The sequence below is a fragment of the Kogia breviceps genome, chromosome X (genome assembly GCF_026419965.1).
Source record: "Kogia breviceps isolate mKogBre1 chromosome X, mKogBre1 haplotype 1, whole genome shotgun sequence".
Classification (NCBI taxonomy): Eukaryota; Metazoa; Chordata; class Mammalia; order Artiodactyla; family Physeteridae; genus Kogia; species Kogia breviceps.
The window spans coordinates 39,329,743-39,352,339 of NC_081330.1; the positions used below are offsets into that span (position 1 = coordinate 39,329,743).

General features: G+C 36.5%; 1 protein-coding gene across 5 annotated transcripts in view; it reads right to left on the minus strand.

The window, feature by feature from the left end:
• Positions 1-18,336: 18,336 nt before the first annotated feature.
• PWWP3B (PWWP domain containing 3B) overlaps positions 18,337-22,597 on the minus strand; it is a 35,298-nt gene continuing 31,037 nt past the window's right edge. For all 5 annotated transcript variants that reach the window (XM_067024165.1, XM_067024164.1, XM_067024162.1 and 2 more), the window contains one exon: positions 18,337-22,117. In XM_067024165.1, coding sequence (XP_066880266.1) covers positions 19,810-21,891 — 2,082 coding nt within the window. In that variant the 5' untranslated portion in view covers positions 21,892-22,117 and the 3' untranslated portion in view covers positions 18,337-19,809. The remainder of the gene's footprint in view (positions 22,118-22,597) is intronic.

Sequence of the window (22,597 nt, forward strand, 5' to 3'; positions counted from 1 at the left end):
CCAAAGACCATAGCAACAATTGAATGGTATTTGATGAAATGAGGGTACATGGACACAATCTTAGCTTCAGTATTGCCAATCATTTATGCAATTTGTTTAGATGAGAAAGCCTAATTTTAAATTCAGTGAGAGAAATCTCCTTTTAAGAGGTCAATATGGAAAAAAAGAGCTCAACATGGAACCATATTATTTAAACATCTATGGATCAGTGGGAAAAACCCACTCATGAATACTGACTCCTCTATCAGAAGTGTCATTTGAGACACTGCTATCTTCTAAGTTTAGAAATTTGCAATGATTGGCAGCCCCAATGACAAGTTCTTGCCTGAAGTGCCTATCTTTACTATTAAGTATATTTCCTTCCTCTTAATTTCCACTTCTATTCCATGTTTCTCATATGATGATACTTAGTACATGTAGGTTTTGTTTAATGACATAGTTTCCAGATTCTTTCATGAGTGTACATTTTTATTATATGCCATAATAGCTACTACCATATATTCATGCAAAGGAATTGTATAGGCCTGTGATATCTGCTTAGAACAAATGTTAGCTCAGTAAGGTCACAGAATAAAGTATAAACATGCAAAAATCAATTGTATTTCTATTTTCTGACAATGGACATGCAGAAACCAAAATTGAAAAAAACAATTTACTATAATTGCAAATAAATTGAAATACTCAGGTATACACTTATCAAAACACATACAGGTTCTGTATGCTGATAATTACAAAATGCTGAGGAAAGAAATAAAAGACCTACATAAATGAAGAGGCATACTGTATTCATGGATTGGATGACTCAATATAGTAAAGATGTGAATTTATTTATAGGCTTGTTGCAATTCCTATAAAAATATCAGTAGTCTTTTGTAGACATAGACAACCTTATTCAAAATTGTATATATAAAGGCACAGGATTAAGTATAGCCAAAACAATTTTGTAAAAGAAGAATAACACCACTCTATCCAATGTTGTGTGTATCTATATCTATATCTATACCATAAGGAAGATATTGTTGTACTGGTGTGGAGATACATACATAGTTCAAGGGAAAAGAATAGACAATCCAGAAATAGACTCATACAACTATGCCCAATTGATTTTTGACTAAGTTGTAAAAACAATCCAGTAGAGGAGGGTTAGGCTTTTCAACAAATGGTGTGGAGCAATTGGACATCCAAAAATAAATAAACTGTGACCTAAACAACATACCTATTAAATGTTTCTTGCATTTTGTCTATTCTATTTCCAAGATTTTGGATCATCTTTACTATCATTATTCTGAATTCTTTTTCAGGTAGACTGCCTATTTCCTCTTCATTTGTTAGGTCTGATGGGTTTTTACCTTGCTCCTTCATCTGCTGTGTGTTTTTCTGTCTTCTCATTTTGCTTATCTTTCTGTGTTTGGGGTCTCCTTTTTGCAGGCTGTAGGTTCGTAGTTCCCGTTGTTTTTGGTGTCTGTCCCCAGTGGCTAAGTTTGGTTCAGTGGGTTGTGTAGGCTTCCTAGTGGAGGGGACTAGTAAACATCATACCTGTTAAAAAACTTAACTCAAAATGGAACACAGCTTTAAATGCAAAACATAAACTATAAAATTTCTGGAAAAAAATAAAGCATGAGGGAAAATCTTTGGGAAACAAGGTTAAGCAGAGTTCTTAGTTCTTATACTAAAAGCACAGTGAGTAAAAGGAAAACTTGATCAATTAGACCTCATTGAAACTGAAAGCTTTTGCTCTTGAAAGTCCATGTGAAGAGGATGAAAAGAAAAGCTACAAACTGGACAAATATTTGCACAGTACACATCCTACAACGGACTAGCATTCAGATTATATTAGAGAACTCTCAAAACTCAATAGTAAATAAAAGCTAGAAAGTAGGCCAGAGACATGAGCAGACATTTGACTAAACAAACTATACAGATGGAAAACAAGCACATGAAAAGGTATTCAATATATTTAACCATTGGAGAAATGCAAATTAAAACCACAATGAGATATCACTACATACTTATTTGAAGGGCTAAAATAAAAGAGAGTGGTGGGAATTCCCCGGCAGTCCAGTGGTTAGGACTCGGTGCTCTTACTGCCAGGGCCCAGGTGCAGTCTTTGGTCAGGGAACTAAGATCCCACAAGCAGCATGGTGTGGCCAAAAAAGAAAAAAAAAAAAAAAGAGAGAGGGGCAATGCCAAACATTGGTGAGGATGCGAGAAATGGGATCACACATATATTGCTGGTGAAAAGTTAAAATGATATACACTGTTCTGGAGAATTGTTTGGCAAGTTCTTATAAAGCTGAGCATGCAATTACCATAGGACTCAGCAACTGCACTCTTGGGGATTTTCCTCAGAGAAATGAAGATTCATTTTTATAAAAAATATTCACACAAATGTTCACAGCAGCTTTATCTGTAATAGTCGAAAATGAAAACAACTCAGTTATCCTTCAAAGGGTAAATGGTTAAAGAAACTATAGTTTCTTTATATTACAGTCATACTGTGGAATACTACTCAGCAATAAAGATGAATAAGCTAAAAAAAAATGAATAAGCTATACACACAGCAACTTGAATGAATCTCCAGGAAATTATGGTGAGTGAAAAAAGACAAACCCAAAACGTTATAAATCTTATTATTTCATTTACATAACATTTTTGAAATAATAGTTGAGAAACGGAGGATAGATTAGTGTTTGCCACTGGTTAGAGATGGGTGAAGGAGGAGAGGGAGGTAAGTAAGTTTATGAAAGAGCAAAAAAAGAGATCCTCATGGTGTTGGAACTGTTCAGTATTTTGACTGTGGTGGTGAATACACAAACCTACTCAGGGAAAAAGATGTATATAATTAAATACACATACACAAGCTCAAGTAAAACTGAGGAAATCTAAGTAAGGTTGGTGGATTGTGTCAATATAAATAGCTTTGTTGTGATATTATGCTATACTTTTGCAAAGTGTTACCAATGAGGCACACTGGACAACAAAATGTACAAAGGGTCTCTTGTATAATTTATTATAACTGCTTGTGAATATACAGTTATTTCACGAGTGTAATTTTTTAAAAAGTTTAAAAAACAGAATTGAACAAAAAATGGTGTAGTAGATAAGAAGAAAATTCTGTCCTCCACAAAAACAATGAATAAACTGGGGGAAAAACCTATCTGAATCAACTTTTTAAGAACTCTGGACACTGACCAAAAGCTTGCAGCAATCAGGGAAAGAATCAAGGAAAAAAGGCTGAAACTTGATAAGAGATTTTTGTGACATTTTAAATTACCCTGGTTCCATTCCCCACTCCCCAGTTTGGTGGTGGCATTGAAGACAACAGGCTGCATTCTTCCTATGGGTAGCTGTATTAGAAAGATAATAGGAACCTATTGTAAAAGAAAGGTGGTTGATTGTTTTGGTCTGTCTCATGTATCCCTGGAGTACTGGTTTAAAGTCTTGCTCTTTTTTTTAACATCTTTATTGGAGTATAATTGCTTTACAATGGTGTGTTAGTCTCTGCTTTACATCAAAGTGAATCAGTTATACATACACATATGTTCCCATATCTCTTCCCTCTTGCATCTCCCTTCCTCCCACCCTCCTTATCCAGTATAAAGACTTGCTCTTATCACACCTAACTCTCCCAGCCCTGTGGTGGTTACTGGGTACATTTTTTGAAAACACTTAAAGTCAAATGTATAAGTTGCTGCTGCCCAGGGTAATGGATTACAGTTGGGACAATTAATAGACTCACCAAAATGCCTAGGAAAGGCTGAGAATGAGACATTTGGGAAATGAGGGCTAGGAAAACTATGACATATTCCTGGAAATATAGAAAGCCTCTTACAAGCCCAGGGTAGAGTGTATACTTAGAAAAAACCTGAGAAAGCTATAAGCTCTCATCTCTGGCTGACTTCTATGCTCTGCAAGCAAAAAAAAAGGACAAAAGGCAGAGTTACAAACTGACAGGCTGTGTTGAAGACATGCCTCAACATACACAAAGGCCCCATCTGCAAAAATTGGGATTTAAAAAATTCCAGGCCTTTAAAGGAATCTTTGTCAAATCGTTAGCTGAACACTAAGCAAGTGGAAGAAAAAAGAGATTTCAATGTCTACACATGAGAAGGAACTCAGACTTTACAAAATTAGTACAGAAATCACTAAACAAACAAACAACAACTACTACAAAGACTACAACAATAATCCTGGGAGAGGTAGGAGAATCTTATTTACTGAGTGGACCAATTGTAATATTCAAAATTCTCAGTTTACAAAAAAAGTTAAGAGACAAACAAAAGCAGAAGAAAGCATCGTCCATACACTAGAAGAAGACAATAGAACTACTCCTGAGGACGTCCAGCATCTCCTTTACACCAAAACCAGATAAAGACATTACAAAAAAAGGGAAAACTCTAGAACAATACCTCTCATGAACATGGATGCAAAAATCTGCAACAAAATCCTAGCCAACTGAATCCAACAATGTATAAAAAAAGCAATACATCATGACTAAGAGAGATTTATTACATGTATACAAGGGCTAGTCTATTATTCAAAAATCAATTCATGTAATTCATCACATCAACAGGCTAAAGAAGAAAAATCACATGATTATATCAATAGATGTAGATAAAGCTTTTGATAAAGTCCAACACAGATTCATGATAAAAACTCTGAACAATCTAGAAAGAGGGGAACTTCCAAAACTTGATAAACAATATCTACAGAAAAACCTACAACTAACAAAACACTTAATGGTGAGAAACTAGATGCCTTCCTCAAGTTCAGAAACAAGGCAAGATGGCCAGTTTCACTACTCATATTCAGTATTGTACTGAGAGTCCTATTTAATGCAATTAGAAAACGAAAGGAAATAAAAGGAATACAGTTTGGAAAGGAAGAAATAAAGCTCTCTTTGTTCATAGATGATATCATTATCAATGAAGAAAATCCCAAAAGAGTCAACAAAAATGTCCTGGAACTAGTAAACATTTATGCAAGGTTGCAGGATACAAGGATAATATATGGAAGTCAATTGCTTTCCTGTATATCAGCAATGAACAATTGGAAATTTAAATTAAAAACACAACACCATTTACATTAGTACAAAAAACTAAATACCTAGGCATACATTTTATAAAATATGTACAAGATCTGTATGAGGAAAGTTACAAAATTCTTTTATTACTTTTTATTACAAAAGTAATAAAAGAAGATCTAAATAAATAGATATTTCACATACATGAGTAGGAAAACAATATTGTTAAGATGTCAGTTCTTCCCTACTTGATCTATAGATTCAACACAATCCCACTCAAAATTCCAGCAAATTATATTATGGATTAAAAAAACCCTGATTCTAAAATTAATAGGGAGAGGCAAAAGGCCCAGAGTAACTAAGAGAACACCTCATTATTTTCCTTTTTCTTGAGTAATTACTCTGGCTAGAACTTCCAGCATAATATTTCAAAGAAGTGGTGAAAGCAGGCATTCTTGTCTGGCTTCTGATATCAGGGAAAAGTTTTCAGTCTTTCATCTGTATGTATATTGGGTGTGGATTTTTCTTAGATACCCTTTATAAGGTTGAGGAAGTTCTTTACTATTCTGAGATTGTTGAGGGTTTTAATCATGAAAGAGTGTTGGAAATTGTTAATGTTTTTTCCTACATCAGTAGAAGTGATCATGTGGGTTTTTTCCTTTATTCTATTAAGATGATGTATTACATTGTTTGATTTTTGTATGATGAACTGCCCTTGAATTCCTAGGACAAATTCCACTTAGTCATAGTATCTGATCTTTTAAATTTGCTGTTGTATTCAGTTTGCTAGTATTTTGTTGAGGATTTTTGTATCTATATTAATGGGGGATATTAGTCTGTAGTTTTCATGTTGTTTTTGTCTGGCTTTAGGAGCAGGGTAAAGCTGGCCTCACAAAATGAGTAAGGAAGAATTTCCCACTCTAGTTTTTCAAAGATTCTGAGAAGGATAAATGTCCATTCTTCTTTAAAAGTTTGGTAGAATTTACCAGTGAAGACTGGTCATGGGCTTTTCTTACTTAAGAAGTTTTTGATTACTTATGTAATATCCTTATTTATTATAGAACTATTCATATTTTCTATTTTTTCCTGAATCAGTTTTGATAGTGTGTTTATTTCTAGGAATTTATCCATTTCATATAGCACATAATTTGTTCATATCCTGTCATTCATAGTATTCTTATTATCCTTCTGATTTCTATAAGTTCAGTAGTAGTGTACTCAATTTTATTTCTGGCTTTAACAATTTTTATCTTCTGTTTTTCTTAGTCTACATAAAAATTTCTCAATTCTGTTGATATTTTCAAAGAACCAATTTTGGTTTTGTTGATTCTGTCCACTGTTTTTCTTTTTAAAAATATTTATTTATTTATTTGGTTATGTTGGGTCTTAGTTGTAGCACATGGGATCTTTGTTGTGGCATGCGGGATCTTTTTCGTTGCAGCATGCAGGATCTTTAGTTGTGGCATGTGAACTCTTAGTTACGGCGTGTGAACTCTTAGTTGCAGCATGTGAACTCTTAGTTGTGGCATGTGGGATCTAGTTCCCTGACCAGGGATTGAACCTGGGCCCTCTGCATTGGGAGCACAGTGTCTTAGCCGCTGGACCAACAGGGAAGTCGCCCTACTGTTTTTCTATTCTGTATTTTTATACCTATGCTGTAAGCTTTATTATTTTCTTTCTTTTGCTAGCCTTGCATTTAGTTTGCTCTTCTATTTATGGTTCTTTAAGATACGATGTTAGATTATTGATTTGATACCTTTTTTATAATAGGCAATTATGATCATAATTTTCTCTTTGTGTCCTGCATGTGTTGCATCCCATAATTTTGATATATTGTGCTTTTATTTTCATTCATCTCAAGTTACTTTTAAATTTCTCTTTTGTTTTCTGCTTTAATCCAGTGGTTGTTTAAGTGTGTGTTGTATAATTTCCACATATTTGTGAATTTTCAAGTTTTAGTTATGTTATAGATTTCTAGTTATATTCTTTTGTGGTCAGAAAATATACTTTGTATGATTTCAATCAATCTTTTTACATTTATTAAGTCTTGTTTGGTTGTCTAACATATGGTTTATCCTGGATCCATGTGCACTTGAGATGAATGTGTGCTCTGCTGTTGTATGGTGAAGGGTTATATTTTATGTTCAATTGGTTTACAGTATTGTTCAAATTGTCTATTTATTTATTGAACATTTCTGTAATTCTATCCATTATTGTAAGTGGCTTATAGAACACTACATCTATTATTGTAGAAAATATTCTTCCCTTAAATTCTATCAATTTTTGCTTCATATATTTTGGGGTTTTGTTGTTACCTGTGTATATGTTTTTATTAAAAAATTAAAATATAATTAATTTTATTTAGTTTAATATAATTAACTTTGAATATAATTAATATAAGTTATTTTAACGGTCAAATGTAATTCCATAATTTTGTGATTTAAATACTTTTTTATTGGAGTGTAGTTGCTTTACAATGTGTTAGTTTTTACTGTACAGTAAAGTGAATCAGCTATACATATACATATATCCCCTCTTTTTTTGATTTCCTTCCCATTTAGGTCACCACAAAGCACTGAGTATAGTTCCCTGTGCTATACAGTAGGTTCTCATTAGTTATCTATTTTATACATAGTATGAATAGTGTATATTTTTCAATCCCCATCTCCCAGTTCATCCTACCACCTTCCTCCTTGGTATCCATACGTTTGTTCTCTACTTTTGTGTCTCTATTTCTGCTTTGCAAATAAGATCATCTATACCATTTTTTAGATTCCACATATGTGCATTAATATATGATATTTGTTTTTCTCTTTCTGACATACTTCGCTCTGTATGACAGTCTCTAGGTCCATCCACATCTCTACAAATGACCCAATTTCATTCCTTTCTATGTCTGAGTAATATTCCATTGTATATATGTGCCACATCTTCTTTATCCATTCATGTGTGGATGGACACTTAGGTTGCTTCCATGTCCTGGCTATTGTAAATACAGCTGCAGTGAACATTGTGGTACATGACTCTTTTGGAATTATGGTTTTCTCAGGGTATATGCCCAGTAGTGGGATTGCTGGGTCATATGGTAGTTCTATTTTTAGTTTTTTAAGGAACCTCCATACTGTTCTTATATGTTTTTAATTGTTATATAGTCTTGATTACTTGACCCTTTTACCAATATATAATGTCCTTCTTTGTATTTTTTAATTTTTAAAAATCTAATATTAGTATATACAACCAACTCTCTTTTGGTTACTCTCCTCAGGTTTATTTTATTTTTTCTGCTGTTGTATATTGTAGTTTTTTGCTTAGTTACTTTTCTAATTTTTCTATTTTTGCAAAGAGTGTATTCTTTGTTGTGTGTAGTCACTGAAGTCTCTGTTCTGTTAGCCTAGTGGCCAGTTACTGATTTGACAGAGATTTCCTTAAAAGCCTGGAGTCAATAGGAAAAGGGAAAGTAAAAGAAGAAGAAGAAGGAAAAGGAGGAGGAAGAGAGTGGGGAGGAGGAAGAGGAGGGGGGAAAAGAGGAGGAGGAAGAGGAGGAAAGGAGCAAAAACAAACAAACAAACAAAGAAGAAAGCCTCTCCTTTTCTTTGTGCATTGACTCTGAGTTGGGGCATGTTTTCAGTGCTTAGCCAGGCCATTAAGAACTCAGCCTTTGCTTTCACTTCCTGCTTATATTGAACCTTAAGGTTAGCAGAGGTTAAAACTTGGGCCTTCTCAGGTCTTTTGTGACTATGCATCTATTCTTGGGTATGCATGTGTCCTTCGAGAGTCCCCAATATAAACAAAAGCATTTCAAAACCCTTAATCCTCCATGTATCTCCTTCCCCAGCTTCTTCCTTGCAAGGCTTTTCAGTTTGTCTTCTTCTTGCCTTGTCTGTTATTCCTTGCTCCAGATGGCGGCTTGTATGTTCCCTTACAGGCTTTTGACATATACCTCCAGGGAGGTTACTCAAACCTTGAGAACGTTTTGAGGGATGCAAAACAAAGGGAAGCCCCTGAACAGCTCTCCTCAGGGAGCTGCCGGAAAGGTCACAATACACAATTGCATTTCTTTGAAAACAAGGTTCATGTTGCTCCTCTGGCACTAACAAGCCATACCAGGCAAGTGGGCTATCATCCACATGGACATCTCTGAGCTGGTGAGTGGCAGATGATAAGCAGGTAAATAAAAATGCCTCAACACTCTGTTAGCAACAATTATCAGCTTCTTCCTTCTTTAAGGACTCTCCAGGTTGTTGCATTTTTAAAACTGTGGTTAAAAAAGCCACATAACACAAAATTTACCATCATAACTATCTGTACTTGTATAGTTCAGCAGGCATAAGTATATTCATATTGTTGTGAAACAGATCTCCAGAATTTTTTATCTTGCCGAACTTAAACTCTGTATCTGTTAAATAATGATTCCCCTTTTCCTCCTCCCCTAGCTACTGGTAACTCCCATTCTACTTATGTTTCTATGAATTTGACTATTTTAAATACCTAATGGAAGTGAAATCATACAGTATTTGTCTTTTTGTGACTGGCTTATTTCACTTAGCATAGTATCCTCAAGGTTCATCTATGTGGTAACGTGTGATAGGATTTCCTTCCATTTTAAGGCTGAATAATAGCCCATTGTATGTATATACCATACTTTGTTTAGTCGTTCATCTATCAGTGGACATTATATCCCTTCATCCGTCGGTGGACATTTGGGTTGCTGTTGAATGTGTTTGATTAGATTCCAGAGTTTCAAAAAAATTGATTCTGACAGTTTTTTGAAGCTTATTTGTTGCTTCAGTGGATTGAAAGATCCTTGGACTTCTCTACTCCACAATTTCAGCAGGCCACTCAATAAATATTAAAAAAATTCTACATCACACATTGAAATCAACAATGAAAATGTGTATAACATATTACAATTTTTAAAAATTTATTTATTTATCTTATATTTATTTTTGGCTGTGTTGGCTCTTCATTTCTGTGCGAGGGCTTTCTCCAGTTGCAGCGAGCGGGGCCACTCTTCATCGCGGTGTGCGGGCCTCTCACTGTCGCGGCCTCTCCCGTTGCGGAGCACAGGCTCCAGACGCGCAGGCTCAGTAGTTGTGGCTCATGGGTCTAGCCGCTCCGCGGCATGTGGAATCTTCCCAGACTGGAGCACGAACCCGTGTCCCCTGCATTGGCAGGCGGATTCTTAACCACTGCACCACCAGGGAAGCCCCTACAATTTTTATTTGCAACTATTTTACCTGAACATCTGTCTTCCTCTTAAAACATTAACTTACAAAGTAGAAGGAAAATGGATAATCACCCATTGAATAAGAAATGCAATATAATTTTTATTAAAGGAGATTCTGTAAAGTGAGAGAGAAATCAACAAAGTGGGTCTTATTCTTCCCATAAATTCAGCTACAATAGTAATTACTGTGAAAAAATATGTAAATGACATCACATGTGAGGTTCAGTTGACCTACCATAAGGATTAAAAATGCAGTCAGGTCTAGGTTATGTCCTTAGTATTTATTTTCACATCAAGTTCTTAAAATAAAATAGTTTTTTTTTTTTTTTTTTTTTTTTTTTTTTTTGCAGTATGCGGGCCTCTCACTGTCGTGGCCTCTCCCGTTGCGGAGCACAGGCTCCGCGGCCATGGCTCACGGGCTTAGTTGCTCCGCGGCATGTGGGATCTTCCCGGACCAGGGCACGAACCCGTGTCTCCTGCATCGGCAGGCGGATTCTCAACCACTGCGCCACCAGGGAAGCCCCTAAAATAGTTTTTCTAACATTTATTTTTTAAAAAGTCATGTTTCAAGTTAAGATAAATATGTTAATTGGCTTCGGATTTTAACTTTTAATCATGTATGGAAGCATACTTCATTTTATTGTATTTCACTTTATTGTGCTTCAGATATGCATTTTTAAAATTGAAGTATAGTTGATTTAAAATATTGTTAGTTTCAGGTGTATAGCAAAGTGATTCGAGTTTTTTTTTGCAGATTATATTCCATTAAAGGTTATTACAAGATACTGGGTATAATTCCCTGTGCTGTACAGTAAATCCTTGTTACTTGTCTATTTTATGTATAGTAGTTTGTATCTGTTAATCCTATACTCCTCATTTGTCCCCCCGCTCTCCCCTTTGATAACCACTAGTTTGTGTTCTGTGACAGAAATAGACTCACAGCCTGTTTCTGTTTTGCATACACATTGATTTGTATTATTTTTTAGATTGCATATATAAATCATACCATATAGTATTTGTCTTTCTCTGTCTGGCTTATTTTCCTGAGCATAATATTCTCTAGGTCCATCCATGTTGCTGCAAATGGAATATTATATTGTGTTTTTTACAAATTGAAGGTTTGTGGCAACCGTTAGTCAAGCAAGTCTATTGGCACCATTTTTCAGCAGCATTTGCTCACTTTGTGTCTCTGTGTTACATTCTGATAATTCTCCCAGTATTTCAAACATTTTCATTATTATTATATTTGTTTTGGTGATCTGTGATCAGTGATCTCTGATGTTACTAATGTAATTGTTTTGGGACTCCATGAACTACGCGCATATAAGATGGCAATCTAAATAAATTTGTGTATTCTCACTGCTTCACCAACTGGTCATTCCTCCATCTTTGTCCCTCTCCTCAAGCCTCCCTATTCTCTGAGACACAGCAATTTGAAATTAGGCTAATCAATAATTCTACAATGGCCTCTAAGTGTTCACGTGAAAAGTCACTTGTCTCTCACTTGAAATCAAAAGTTAGAAATGATTAAGCTTAGTGAGGAAGGTGTGTGTTGAAAGCCGAGATAGGCTGAAAGCTAGGCCTCTGGCGCCAAACAGTTAGCCAAGTTGTGAATGCAAAGGAAATGTTTCTGAAGGAAATTAAAAGTGTTGCTCCAGTGAACGCATGAATGATAAGCAAGGGAAACAGCCTTATTGCTGGTATGGAGAAAAGTTTCAGCTGTCTGGGTGGAAGATCAAAATCAACCACAACATTCCCTTAAGCCAAAGCCTAATCCAGAGCAAGGCCCTAACTCTCTTCAATTCTTTGAAGCCTGAGTGAGGTGAGGAAGCTGCAGAAGAAAAGTTTAAAGCTAGCAGAGGTTGGTTCATGAGGTTTAAGTAAAGAAACCATCTTAATAACATCAAAGCACAAGGAGAAGCAGCAAGTGCTGATGTAGAAGCTGCAGCAAATTATCCAGACCATCTAGCTAAGAAAATTAATGAAGGTGGCTACACAAAACGACAATTTTCAATGTAGATGAAACAGTCTTATATTGGAAGAAGATGTCATCTAAGACTTTCATAGCTAGAGAGAAGTTAATACCTGGCTTCAAAGCTTCAAAGGACAGGCTGACTCTCTTGTTAGGAGCTAATACAGCTGGTGACTTTAAGTTGAAGCCAATGCCCATTGACCATTCTGAAAATCCTAGGGCCCTTAAAAATTATGCTAAATCTACTATGTGCTCTAAAAATGGAGCAACAAAGACTGAATGACAGCACATCTGTTTACAACATGATTTACTGAATATTTTATGTCCATTGTTGGGGACCTACTGCTCAGAAAAAAAGATTCCTTTCAAAATATTACTGCCCAACGATAATGTACCTGGTCACACAAGAGCTCTGATGGAGATGTGCAATGAGAAATTGTTCTTGAAAGGAAGTCAATCAGTGTGGCAAATTTCATTGTTCTTATTCTAAGAAACTGCCACAGCCACCCCAACCTTCAGTAACCACCACCCTGATCAATCAAAAGCCATCAATATTGAGGCAAGACCTTCCACCAGCAAAAAGACTCTGACTCATTGAAGGCTCAGATGATGGTTTGCATTTTATAGCAGTAAAATATTTTAAAGTTAAGGCATTTACTTTTTTAAGATACAATACTATTGCACACTTAACAGACTACAGTGTAGTGTAAATATAACTTTTATATGCCCTGGGAAACCAAAAAATTCATGTGACTCCCTTTAGTGAAATATTTGCTTTATTGAGGCGGTTTGGCACTGAACTCGCAGCATATCTGAGGTATGCCTTGTATTTAACCATATTCAGGTAATTGTCATATTTACCTAAGTGGAGGCTTTTTTATGTAATACATTTCCAAACTCCTAGATCCTGGCTCATTTACTCCTTCTAGCAGCCTGGAATGACTTACCAGTCAGCATTTATATTACTGAAACGTATTGGAGCTACTCTATGAATAAGCCAGATGATAAAGCTTTCTTGGCTTAGGACAAATGACTATGTATTTAGAGATACAAGAGTCAGACCAAAGTGCTTACATTTCCTACAGTTTATACCAAACTAGATGGGCTCTTAAGCAGTCAGCCTGGACTCATACTCATAGATTAGCCAGATCATGAATACAATGACTCTAGCTGCCTTCTACATGTTGTCAGATGGCTATATTAAGAGGATCCAGTCACTATCAGTTAGGAAGACAACCAAAAACCTGTCTGTTTTAAGAATCCATCCAGCCATTGAAGAATTGATACTCTCATAAATGAAATTTCAGGGAGATGTATAGTGAAGAATCTTTCTCAAGGCTGCCAAAATGATTTATTGCATGCTGAGATTTCATTCACACACATAATAGACTGCATTAACTTTATTTTTTAAATGCAGGTTGTTTTCTGGCAAAACCAATTGAAGTTAGTGATAATATATAAGATATTATCTGTCATTGTCTTGATGTCTCAAAGCTATTTTTCCAAAAATAAATAGGCATAATAGGGGAACTACAGGGATTATCTTAAAAGGAAATCCAACAGTTTATACCAATGAAGCAAAAAAAAAGGAAAAAATTGATTTATATTTCTGGAAAAATATACATTAAATTTTAAAAATTGATATTGCCCAATATCTGACATCAGTGACTTTTTATGTAAAAAAAAGAATGTGAATTCTATTTTAAAATCTTACGTACACTTAAAAGAAATGAAATAAAATAATTTCCTTTAAATTTGAGGAATTGAACCCTTTCATCTAAGTTATTTAATTTGTGTTTATAGAGTTATTGATAGTATTTTATTATCCTCTTAACATCCATGGGATCAGTAGTGATGTCCCCTCTTTCATTCCTGATATCAGTTGTGTCTTCTCTCTCTCTTTTTTTTTTTGTGGTACGTGGGCCTCTCACTGTTGTGTCCTCTCCCGTTGCGGAGCACAGGCTCCGGACGCGAAGGCTCAGGGGCCATGGCTCACGGGCCCAGCCGCTCCGCGTCATGTGGGATCTTCCCGGATCGGGGCACGAACCCGTGTCCCCTGCATCGGAAGGCGGACTCTCAACCACTGCGCCACCAGGGAAGCCCGTATCTTCTCTCTTTTTCTTGGTTATCCTAGCTAAGAGTTAAGTTTCATTGATTTACTCTATTGTTTCCCTCTTTTCAGTTTTTTTTTTTTTTTTTTGATTTCTGCTCCAATATTTATTTTCTTTCTTCTACTTGTTTTGGATCTAACGTGCTCTTCTTTCTCTGGTTTTCTAAGGTGAAAGTTTAAGTTGTTGATTCTGGCAAAAGGGATAGGGGGAAATGTTGGACTCTGTCTTATCCAGAACTGGAAATTACTGATTTTTAATAGCTTTCATACATGAGTAAGTTTAAAATCTTTAATACATTTTTGATTTGGTGATGCGTACTTATATTTTATAAAATACATACATAATTATTGCTGGTTATCTTAACTTGAGCATCCACAAAAGAGAGTGTGATACAAGAGTTTCCATTTGAGTAGCTCATTTGGCAAGAGATTCTAGTGAGTCAGAGTAAGAAAAACGTGTGGTGAAGCAAGGAAGAAAAGTCAAACAAGGATGTGTTATGAAACTGCACATCACTATAGGCAAGTGGTGCTTGACGCTATGGGTCCAAAGTCAGCATCCATTTTTGTGAAGATGAATAACTACCACTTCTTAGAATGGGTGCAGTGCATTCAATGTAGAATGAGGTAGCTGGATGATATTCTTGAAGGAAGGGATAGAATTGAGTGCCCAGCGTCAGATGTTGCTCTTGGGGAGTCATACATTCAGAAGTGGGAGTAGCTTGATCACCCCTGGAGAGAGAGAACCAGTGCTGTTGAACTCAAGCTTAGGCTCCATCCCTGCCATCAGGACAATTCATGGATTCATTGTTCCAGAACCACGATGACTGAGGAGAGAAGCTGTTTGACATCCACATGAGTCATCAGATCCACTTGGTTGTTAAGTGCCTTCTCTCCAGTCAGTTCCTTGGATGGCCATTAATATGAGGCACAGAGACACATATGCTTTGTTTCTATTCTCATAGTTCTAACCATGTGCCTCATATCCAAACTTTCTTATCTTCAATTTCCAATCATTCTTCTTCCAAGACCTTGACATACCAGCCAAATCATTCACCACAGTCCAGGAGACCACCTTAAGCTACTACTCCTTCCATACAAAGTGAAGAACCTGGTGTAATGCTCAAAGCTCTGCCAACTGGAAGTTTTACCCTTCAACATTATTCTTTAGGGCTACTCTAACTGAAGCTGAAGTGTGGTGGCAGTCTGTTTATAGCTACCATTAATATTTAATGCTCACATATCTGTGCACCAGGCTTGATAATTTCCTCTTCCATTAGTTGGTCATAGATCACCCCCTGCCTCATGAGGGGCATCATTTTAACAGTGGTCAAAGGCATGGGGGGTTGTGCAATCAGTCAGTTTATTTGTGCTTTCTCAGGCTGGATCCTGGAGCATTTCCATCGTGGGTGGACTGCTATTGAGCCTGCCAGACCTTATCGCTTGGTGAATCTCATAATGTACAGCTTGTGACAGGCAGCTCCTGTCATATAGTCATTTGTTAACTCTTGGTTAGGCACTCCATATATACTAACCTCAATAACATATAAGGAGCTATGTTTTAATTGGCAAGTAGTTTACTGACATAGGAGGTATGGCTTTTGTTCAGAAACCCAGGATTCTGTATTGCAACTCCCATATTATGGCTTAGAATGACTTAGATAGTGCATCCTTATCCATCACAGATGCTGTAAGCATTATCAGATATACTGAGTGATATGGCTTGAGTAGCAGAACACTGCAGATCTGAAAACTTGGTGGGGGACCACAATTTTCCACTGCAGCTGCTAACATCAGACTTTGACCTGCCAAGTCTCATGGTTTTCTTTTTGTACAAAAGAAGTGAGCTGTTCATACTCTAGCCCTGGAATACTATCTATACGGCATTGCCACAGATTTCTGTCAGTCAAACTAGTTTGACTCCACTCTGACCTTGCTTCACATTATGGTAATTATACCCAACTTGCTCCTGAGGTTTTGTGCTGCTACCTGGGCTCTGACATTCTGGAATCTTATCATCTCCTTTGCAACATAGTTTAGTTCCAATCATGGCTTGCAGAGGAGAGCCAACATTGAGTTTCTCAAAAATGTCAAGTGTTCTCCCTCACCAGCATGGTCTTTATTATTGTAGTGTCTTCTCTGCCCTCCTAGGGAAAGTAGTTTAGAGATAGGTCCTCATCTCATGCAATAAATTATTTCTAATACCTTCACTCCCTTTGACCTTCTCACCAATTCCTCAGTACTCTGGCAAGGAAGTTCTATTATCTCCATTTCATTTACTGTAGCCTGTTGTCCAAGCTTAAAGATGCCACCCAAGCAGCATATGAAGGCAGCTCCAGGTCATTGAACCCTGAGTCATAAGTTTGTACTCCTATGACTCATGTCAGTGAGTCCTCAAAATCCATTCCAATGTATAGTATCCCAGTTCATACTAGTACACATTAGCCATTTCCTATAGTTCTTTCTGGATTTTCCACCTAAACAGAGACTGTATTTTGTTCCTTGTGCTGTGATGATACCTTACCCTTGTCATGAATTGGAAGCAATGAAAAATATCAGTGTTGGATGTTGAGAAAGACAAGCAATGTCTTTTTGAGGTAGCTGCCTTAGATGAGGCTATTGCCTTGTCTCTAGGAACAGGGAGGTTGCTCTCCAATAGTAAGGGTTAGGGGGCTGCTTTTACCAGGCTGAGTGTACAGAGGATTATAGGTATTCAAGATTCCCACACTCATCACTCTTCCAGGTCTCAGAGTTCTACTCCTTCCTTATTAGGATACATATGTTGATATAGAGATCTATAAATGTTGTGAATGCAGTTTCCATGCAGCTCTGCAACCTTACAATACCTTACAATTAGAATCTGGGTCTGATATTCAGCAGTCTGCTTTATGACTGGAGGAGATGAGGGTCTTCTTAATCCAATGTGTTAGGGTGAATAACAGGTTGTGCATTCCCATTAGACACACAAATCTAGATTACAGATCCAGTTTAGGGCAATCTCAGAGCCTGCCCTAACAACCACTCAGGCTGAAAGGGATCTCAGCATCCACACTGAGTTGGAAGCCAAACTCATCTATTTCCACACCCCAAATGCCAACTTACTTAAAGAGGAGAATAAATACATGTTTAGGCACATCTTCCTTACTTCAAAATATGCCACAATATAAATGACATCCCAGGAGGAATTAGGTGCCCCTCCTTTACCCCAAACCTGACACCCAGGAACTCACAAATATGGGGAATCCTCGGGCTTTGGTTTTCAAATACAGTTAGTCCATGAGGTTAAGAAATATTTCTCATTATTATGATGAAGAAGTGCATCTTAGTCATTTTAGAAATTAGATTGTCATCTGGCTCACCTTAAATCTGGCACCTTAAATCCTCAGAGCAGAGCTTTAACCCACACATTGCTTGCTCTCTTGACCCACAATTGTATGAATAAATGAATAAATAAATAAATAAATGAATTAGGTAGTAAATAAAATATCAGAACCAAGAGATAGAGTTAGCTCCACTGAGAAAACAGAAGCTGGGTAATATATCAGAATCAAAGGGACACAATATTATAGAGTAAACAGAATGTGTTTTCCCAGGGTATAAGGTCCACATATAGTGTGGTGATGGTCTGTTGTCAAATGATCCTCAGAATTATGAGGATCATGAGGAAACTATGTGGATTGGTACGGGCTATATGCCCAAGGAGTCTGGTCTTTGTCAGGCAGGAGACAGGGTACAGAGAAGGTTCTGTGAAATCTGAAGCTTACACAGTTTTGAAGGCTTTCTTTTAAATTAACACAAAGTCAGTCATGAAAGTGAATATTTATTTAGAATTATAAGACAATGTATAACAAGCATTAAAATCATGACAACTACAATAAGCAAAAATTCCAAACAAATCATATATATATATATATATATATATATATATATACATATATATATATATATATATATATATATATATATACAGAAACACCTATGTAGCTGTACAATCTGAAGTATGGTGAAATGGACATCCAAGGTGAAAGATATAAGAGTTTTATGGAAAATCAAAACATCGAACTTCTGCAACTTTTACATAAACACTTGGCCATGTGAACACATAACAAAAGCCCAAGAGTGACAGTTGTCTCACTCTGAAAAATGCAGACAGGTTCATGTAGAACATTTAGCATTTATTGTTACATCAAACTTTTAAAATAAAATAACTCTCTTAATATTTATTCTCACTAAAGTCTTGTTTCAAGTTAGAATAAACAGTTCATTGGCTTCAGGCTTTAACTTTCAATTATGTATTTTTAAACACATTGGGATAATTGTCATATTTTGCCAAATAGAGACTTTTTCTGTGACCCATTTCCAAATTCACAGACTTTGGTCCATCTACTCTTTCTAGTAGTGTGGAATGATTTACCAGTTGGAATTTATGTTATTGAAAGCAACTGGAACTACTGCACGAATAAGCCAGATGATAAAAATTGCTTGGTTTGAAACAAGTGACTATGTATTTGGAGATACAAGACTCAGAACAAAGTGCTTGCATTTTCTACAGTTTATATCAAACCAGATGGGCTCTTAAGCAGTCAGTCTGGACTCATACATCTAGAGTAGCCAGACCATGAATACAATGATTCTAGCTGCCTTCCACGTGTGGTCAGAAGGCTATATTAAGATACAGCCAATGTTAGTTATGAAGACAGACAAAAGCCTGTCTGTTTTAAGAAACCATTCAGCTATTGAACAATAGAAACTCCCATACATGGAATTTCAGGGAAGTGTAGAATGGACAATCTTGTTCAAGGCTGCCAAAATTATTTTCTGCATGCTGAGATGTTATTCACACACACAAAGACTGCATGCTGGTAATTCATTTACTTTATTTTTGAATTCCACATTGTTTCCTTGCAAAAGCAATTGTAGTTAGTTATAATATATAGCAAAGCATCTCTATCTTTGGTTCTATATCTCAGAGATATTTTTTTCCAAAAATAAATAAGCATGGCAAGAAAAATAATTCAGCTATCTTAAGAGAAAACCTAATATTTTATAAAAATTAGGCAAAAATATAAAATTGATGCTTTTAAATTTTTTCTAGTTATCTTGCTTAATATCTACTACCAGTGCAACTTTAATATAAAATGATTGTGCACACTGTATTTAACTATACAGCATAGACACAAAAATGTCAAAAAACAAAATAGCACTTTCCCTTATAAATCATTTAGGAAATATGCATTCTAAAAATGTATGGGAAAGTAGAACTGCTGAAATATGTTAATAATTTGACTTTGAAGAAGTGCAGGAAAAGGAAATGAAGATGTAGCAATAGTCATAGATCTTAGAGGTTGCAAAGAAAAGGTGAACTCATCACCCAAAGTCTCCCATTTCTGGAAAATATTTATATGTTAGAATCATTCAGATATATTATTTAAACTAGCATCTATGGAAGTTCCCTGTTATGGTTTGGACTCTCAGAAGATTTAATGAGCTTCATTTGTTAATGGTTTCCGTCTCTTTTCGAATATGATTTTTGCATCAAATAATTCTCTTTCCCTGTATCCTAGAGATGGCCCTTTTAGATACTTTGCTTCCGCTGCCTTGTAATCTAATCCATCAACAGCAGAAATTGAACAAATGATTGCTTCTGGCAGAAGAACTTCCAGGATAAATTTAATTTTATCATCTCTTATCAGAGTCAGCATTTTTTCATCTATTTGTTTGTAGATTTCTTGTAAATATTTCACCACCTCATCCAACTGATCTTCATCCTCAAAGTATGTTTCAATACAGGGTGTGAACCTATGTGCATTCAAAAATGATTTCAGCCACCTAGACCCTTTTGTGCCTTTTAAAATGGCTAAAAGATGGCTCTCTGTTCCCTTTGCATTCACAATGAAGTCCACTAGGTTCTTGTTGGCTCGGTCCCGAGCAGACTTCATTCGGTCTGGAAGAATTTTCTGGAAGGACATTTTCTTGGTCTGGGAAGTCACAACCATTGATTCCACAGGATTTTCATTTTGCAGCTTTGGAAATAAGTTCCTGAAGGTATCCTGTTTGATTACTTTCCTAAGTGGATAACTAATATCAGCAGCATAATACTCAAGGAAAGAGCCTGCAAAAGAACCACAACCTATTCTAACTCTGTAGTCACAGATCAGCGAGATGCACCAGTCAATACTTTCACTGTAGTCCTCCCTGGCTTTATCCACTAGTGCTTGTTTCTCTTTACAGTCAAATTTCTTTAATCTTCTAAAAGGCACTCTAATGCCTCTCTTTTCAGGATTCATATTTGCCTCAACAAAAAGCACACTTGCTTTTCTCTCTTTTCGCCTGATGCTTTTTACCACTGCTGGCCAAAATGGATATTTTTGATATTTAAACCAGACTATCATTCCTGTTTCAAATGAACGTGGCTCATAATGAAAAATGAAACGTGGAAGTTCTTCATCTTCTTCATTGTCATCTAATATGGAAGCATCAATAGAATGTAGATGAACTGACTTGTCAGAAGCTTGAAGTTCTTCCCCAAGTTCCTCAAAATCCAGTCTCTGAAGATTTCTTTCATTATTCACAAGGGGTGAATAATCCATGGCATGGTTAGAGGCACTAAAAGAAACCTGGTGTTCCCGCGAAGAAGGCCTAGGGGATGCCACAGCACCCATCTCTGATTCCACAGTAGGTTGATTTTGGCTGGTATCTGAGCATGGATTGGAGGGACCCTCTCCAGGATCTTCACTATTCTCTGAGAAGGTAGAGCATCCAGAGGAAATAGCCAGGACCTCTGGGCAGATGTCCTGTGCCTCCTCTTTCAAAACTTTGGGCACAGTGAAGCTATCTGATAGTAAAGTTGGAGTGAACTTTTCATCTTTAACATATACATCCTCCTCTTTAATTGTGGAATGCAAAGGCATAATTGTTGAGATGTCAATCTTTTTCTTGCTCTCCTTTTCATCCTCATCTTCTGAAAGTGAAGGGAAAGTGTGGCACCAGCTGACGTTTTGTGATGGCTTTGTTTCCATTTCACTTGGAATAGTATCAATGACTGCATGCACCCATGATTTATCATCATACAGGGAATCATCACTCTCTGAAGATACTAACAGGGATGTTGAATTTTCATTTTCCTCAAGACACTTTGGTAAGTCTCCTTCATGCTTCCGATACTTTTTACGAGGGGGTGGATCAGAAAGCTTTTGTGGTACATTTTGAGACAGTGTCGTGGTCTCTCCCTCATCTGAACTGTTTGCTTGAATCAAATTTGTTCTCTCATTCAGAATATCCAGTGCCATTTTTAGTGACCTTGCATAGGCTGTTCCCTCTCTAGGTGGGTCACTGACCTCTGACTGTGCTGCTAGTGAGGAGGCAATAGCTTCAACTTGAGATTTACTGAGGATCTTTGTTTCTGTGCTTTCCACTTTAATTGTTTCATCTAGTGAGAGTATCTGAACTTCTAGGGAAAATGTCTTTCTTCTCTTACTGTTTGATGAAGCCTCAGATCTGGACAAAACTTTTGCTGGCCACAATTGGTCTTGCCAATTGCATAAGACATACTTGGCATCCATTATGATTTAGATTTGTGTGCCAAGAGTTTACTAGCAGAGATTGAGGTGTCTGGCTATTCTTGTCACTGCTAAGGAAGTTCCTAGCACAAACAATACTTTTAGCAATGCCCCTTTTAAAACTACAAAGAATTACAACGGGTTTACAGCTTGTGTAGCCTGTTCTCCTCCAGCTGAATTTCCCAAGGATGCTTGAACACGTTGTTTGAATGGGACAATATGGAAGATACTGAAATAACGAAAAGGAAGAGAAGAGAAGTATCAGCAAATAAAATTATTTTGCCAAAGTAGGTGAGCAACTGCAAATAGAGAAGAGACAGAAGAAAGGACAATGCTCAGTGGGGCATCAGACAGAGGAGAAAAATGCAGAATAATATAAGGTGCGGGATGAGAATTGGAAAAGTGTTTTTATAATATCCCAAACTAAAGAACTTACCCTCATTTTTGCACATGATTATTAAAGAGTGACTGTATGTGCATGATGGCAAAGGTGGTATGTCAGGAACTCTATGTTATTAGATATTTTCGGACTTCTGTGCCCCTAATGTTATACCTGGGCAGCAGAACTCTGAACTTAGTGTGCATCAGAATCATCTGGAGGATTGTTAAAACTAGATTTCTATGCCCTATCCTGAAAATTCTATTCAGAAGGTCTAGACAGAATCCAATGTTTTGCACTTCTAATAAGTTATCAAATGATGCTGAGGCT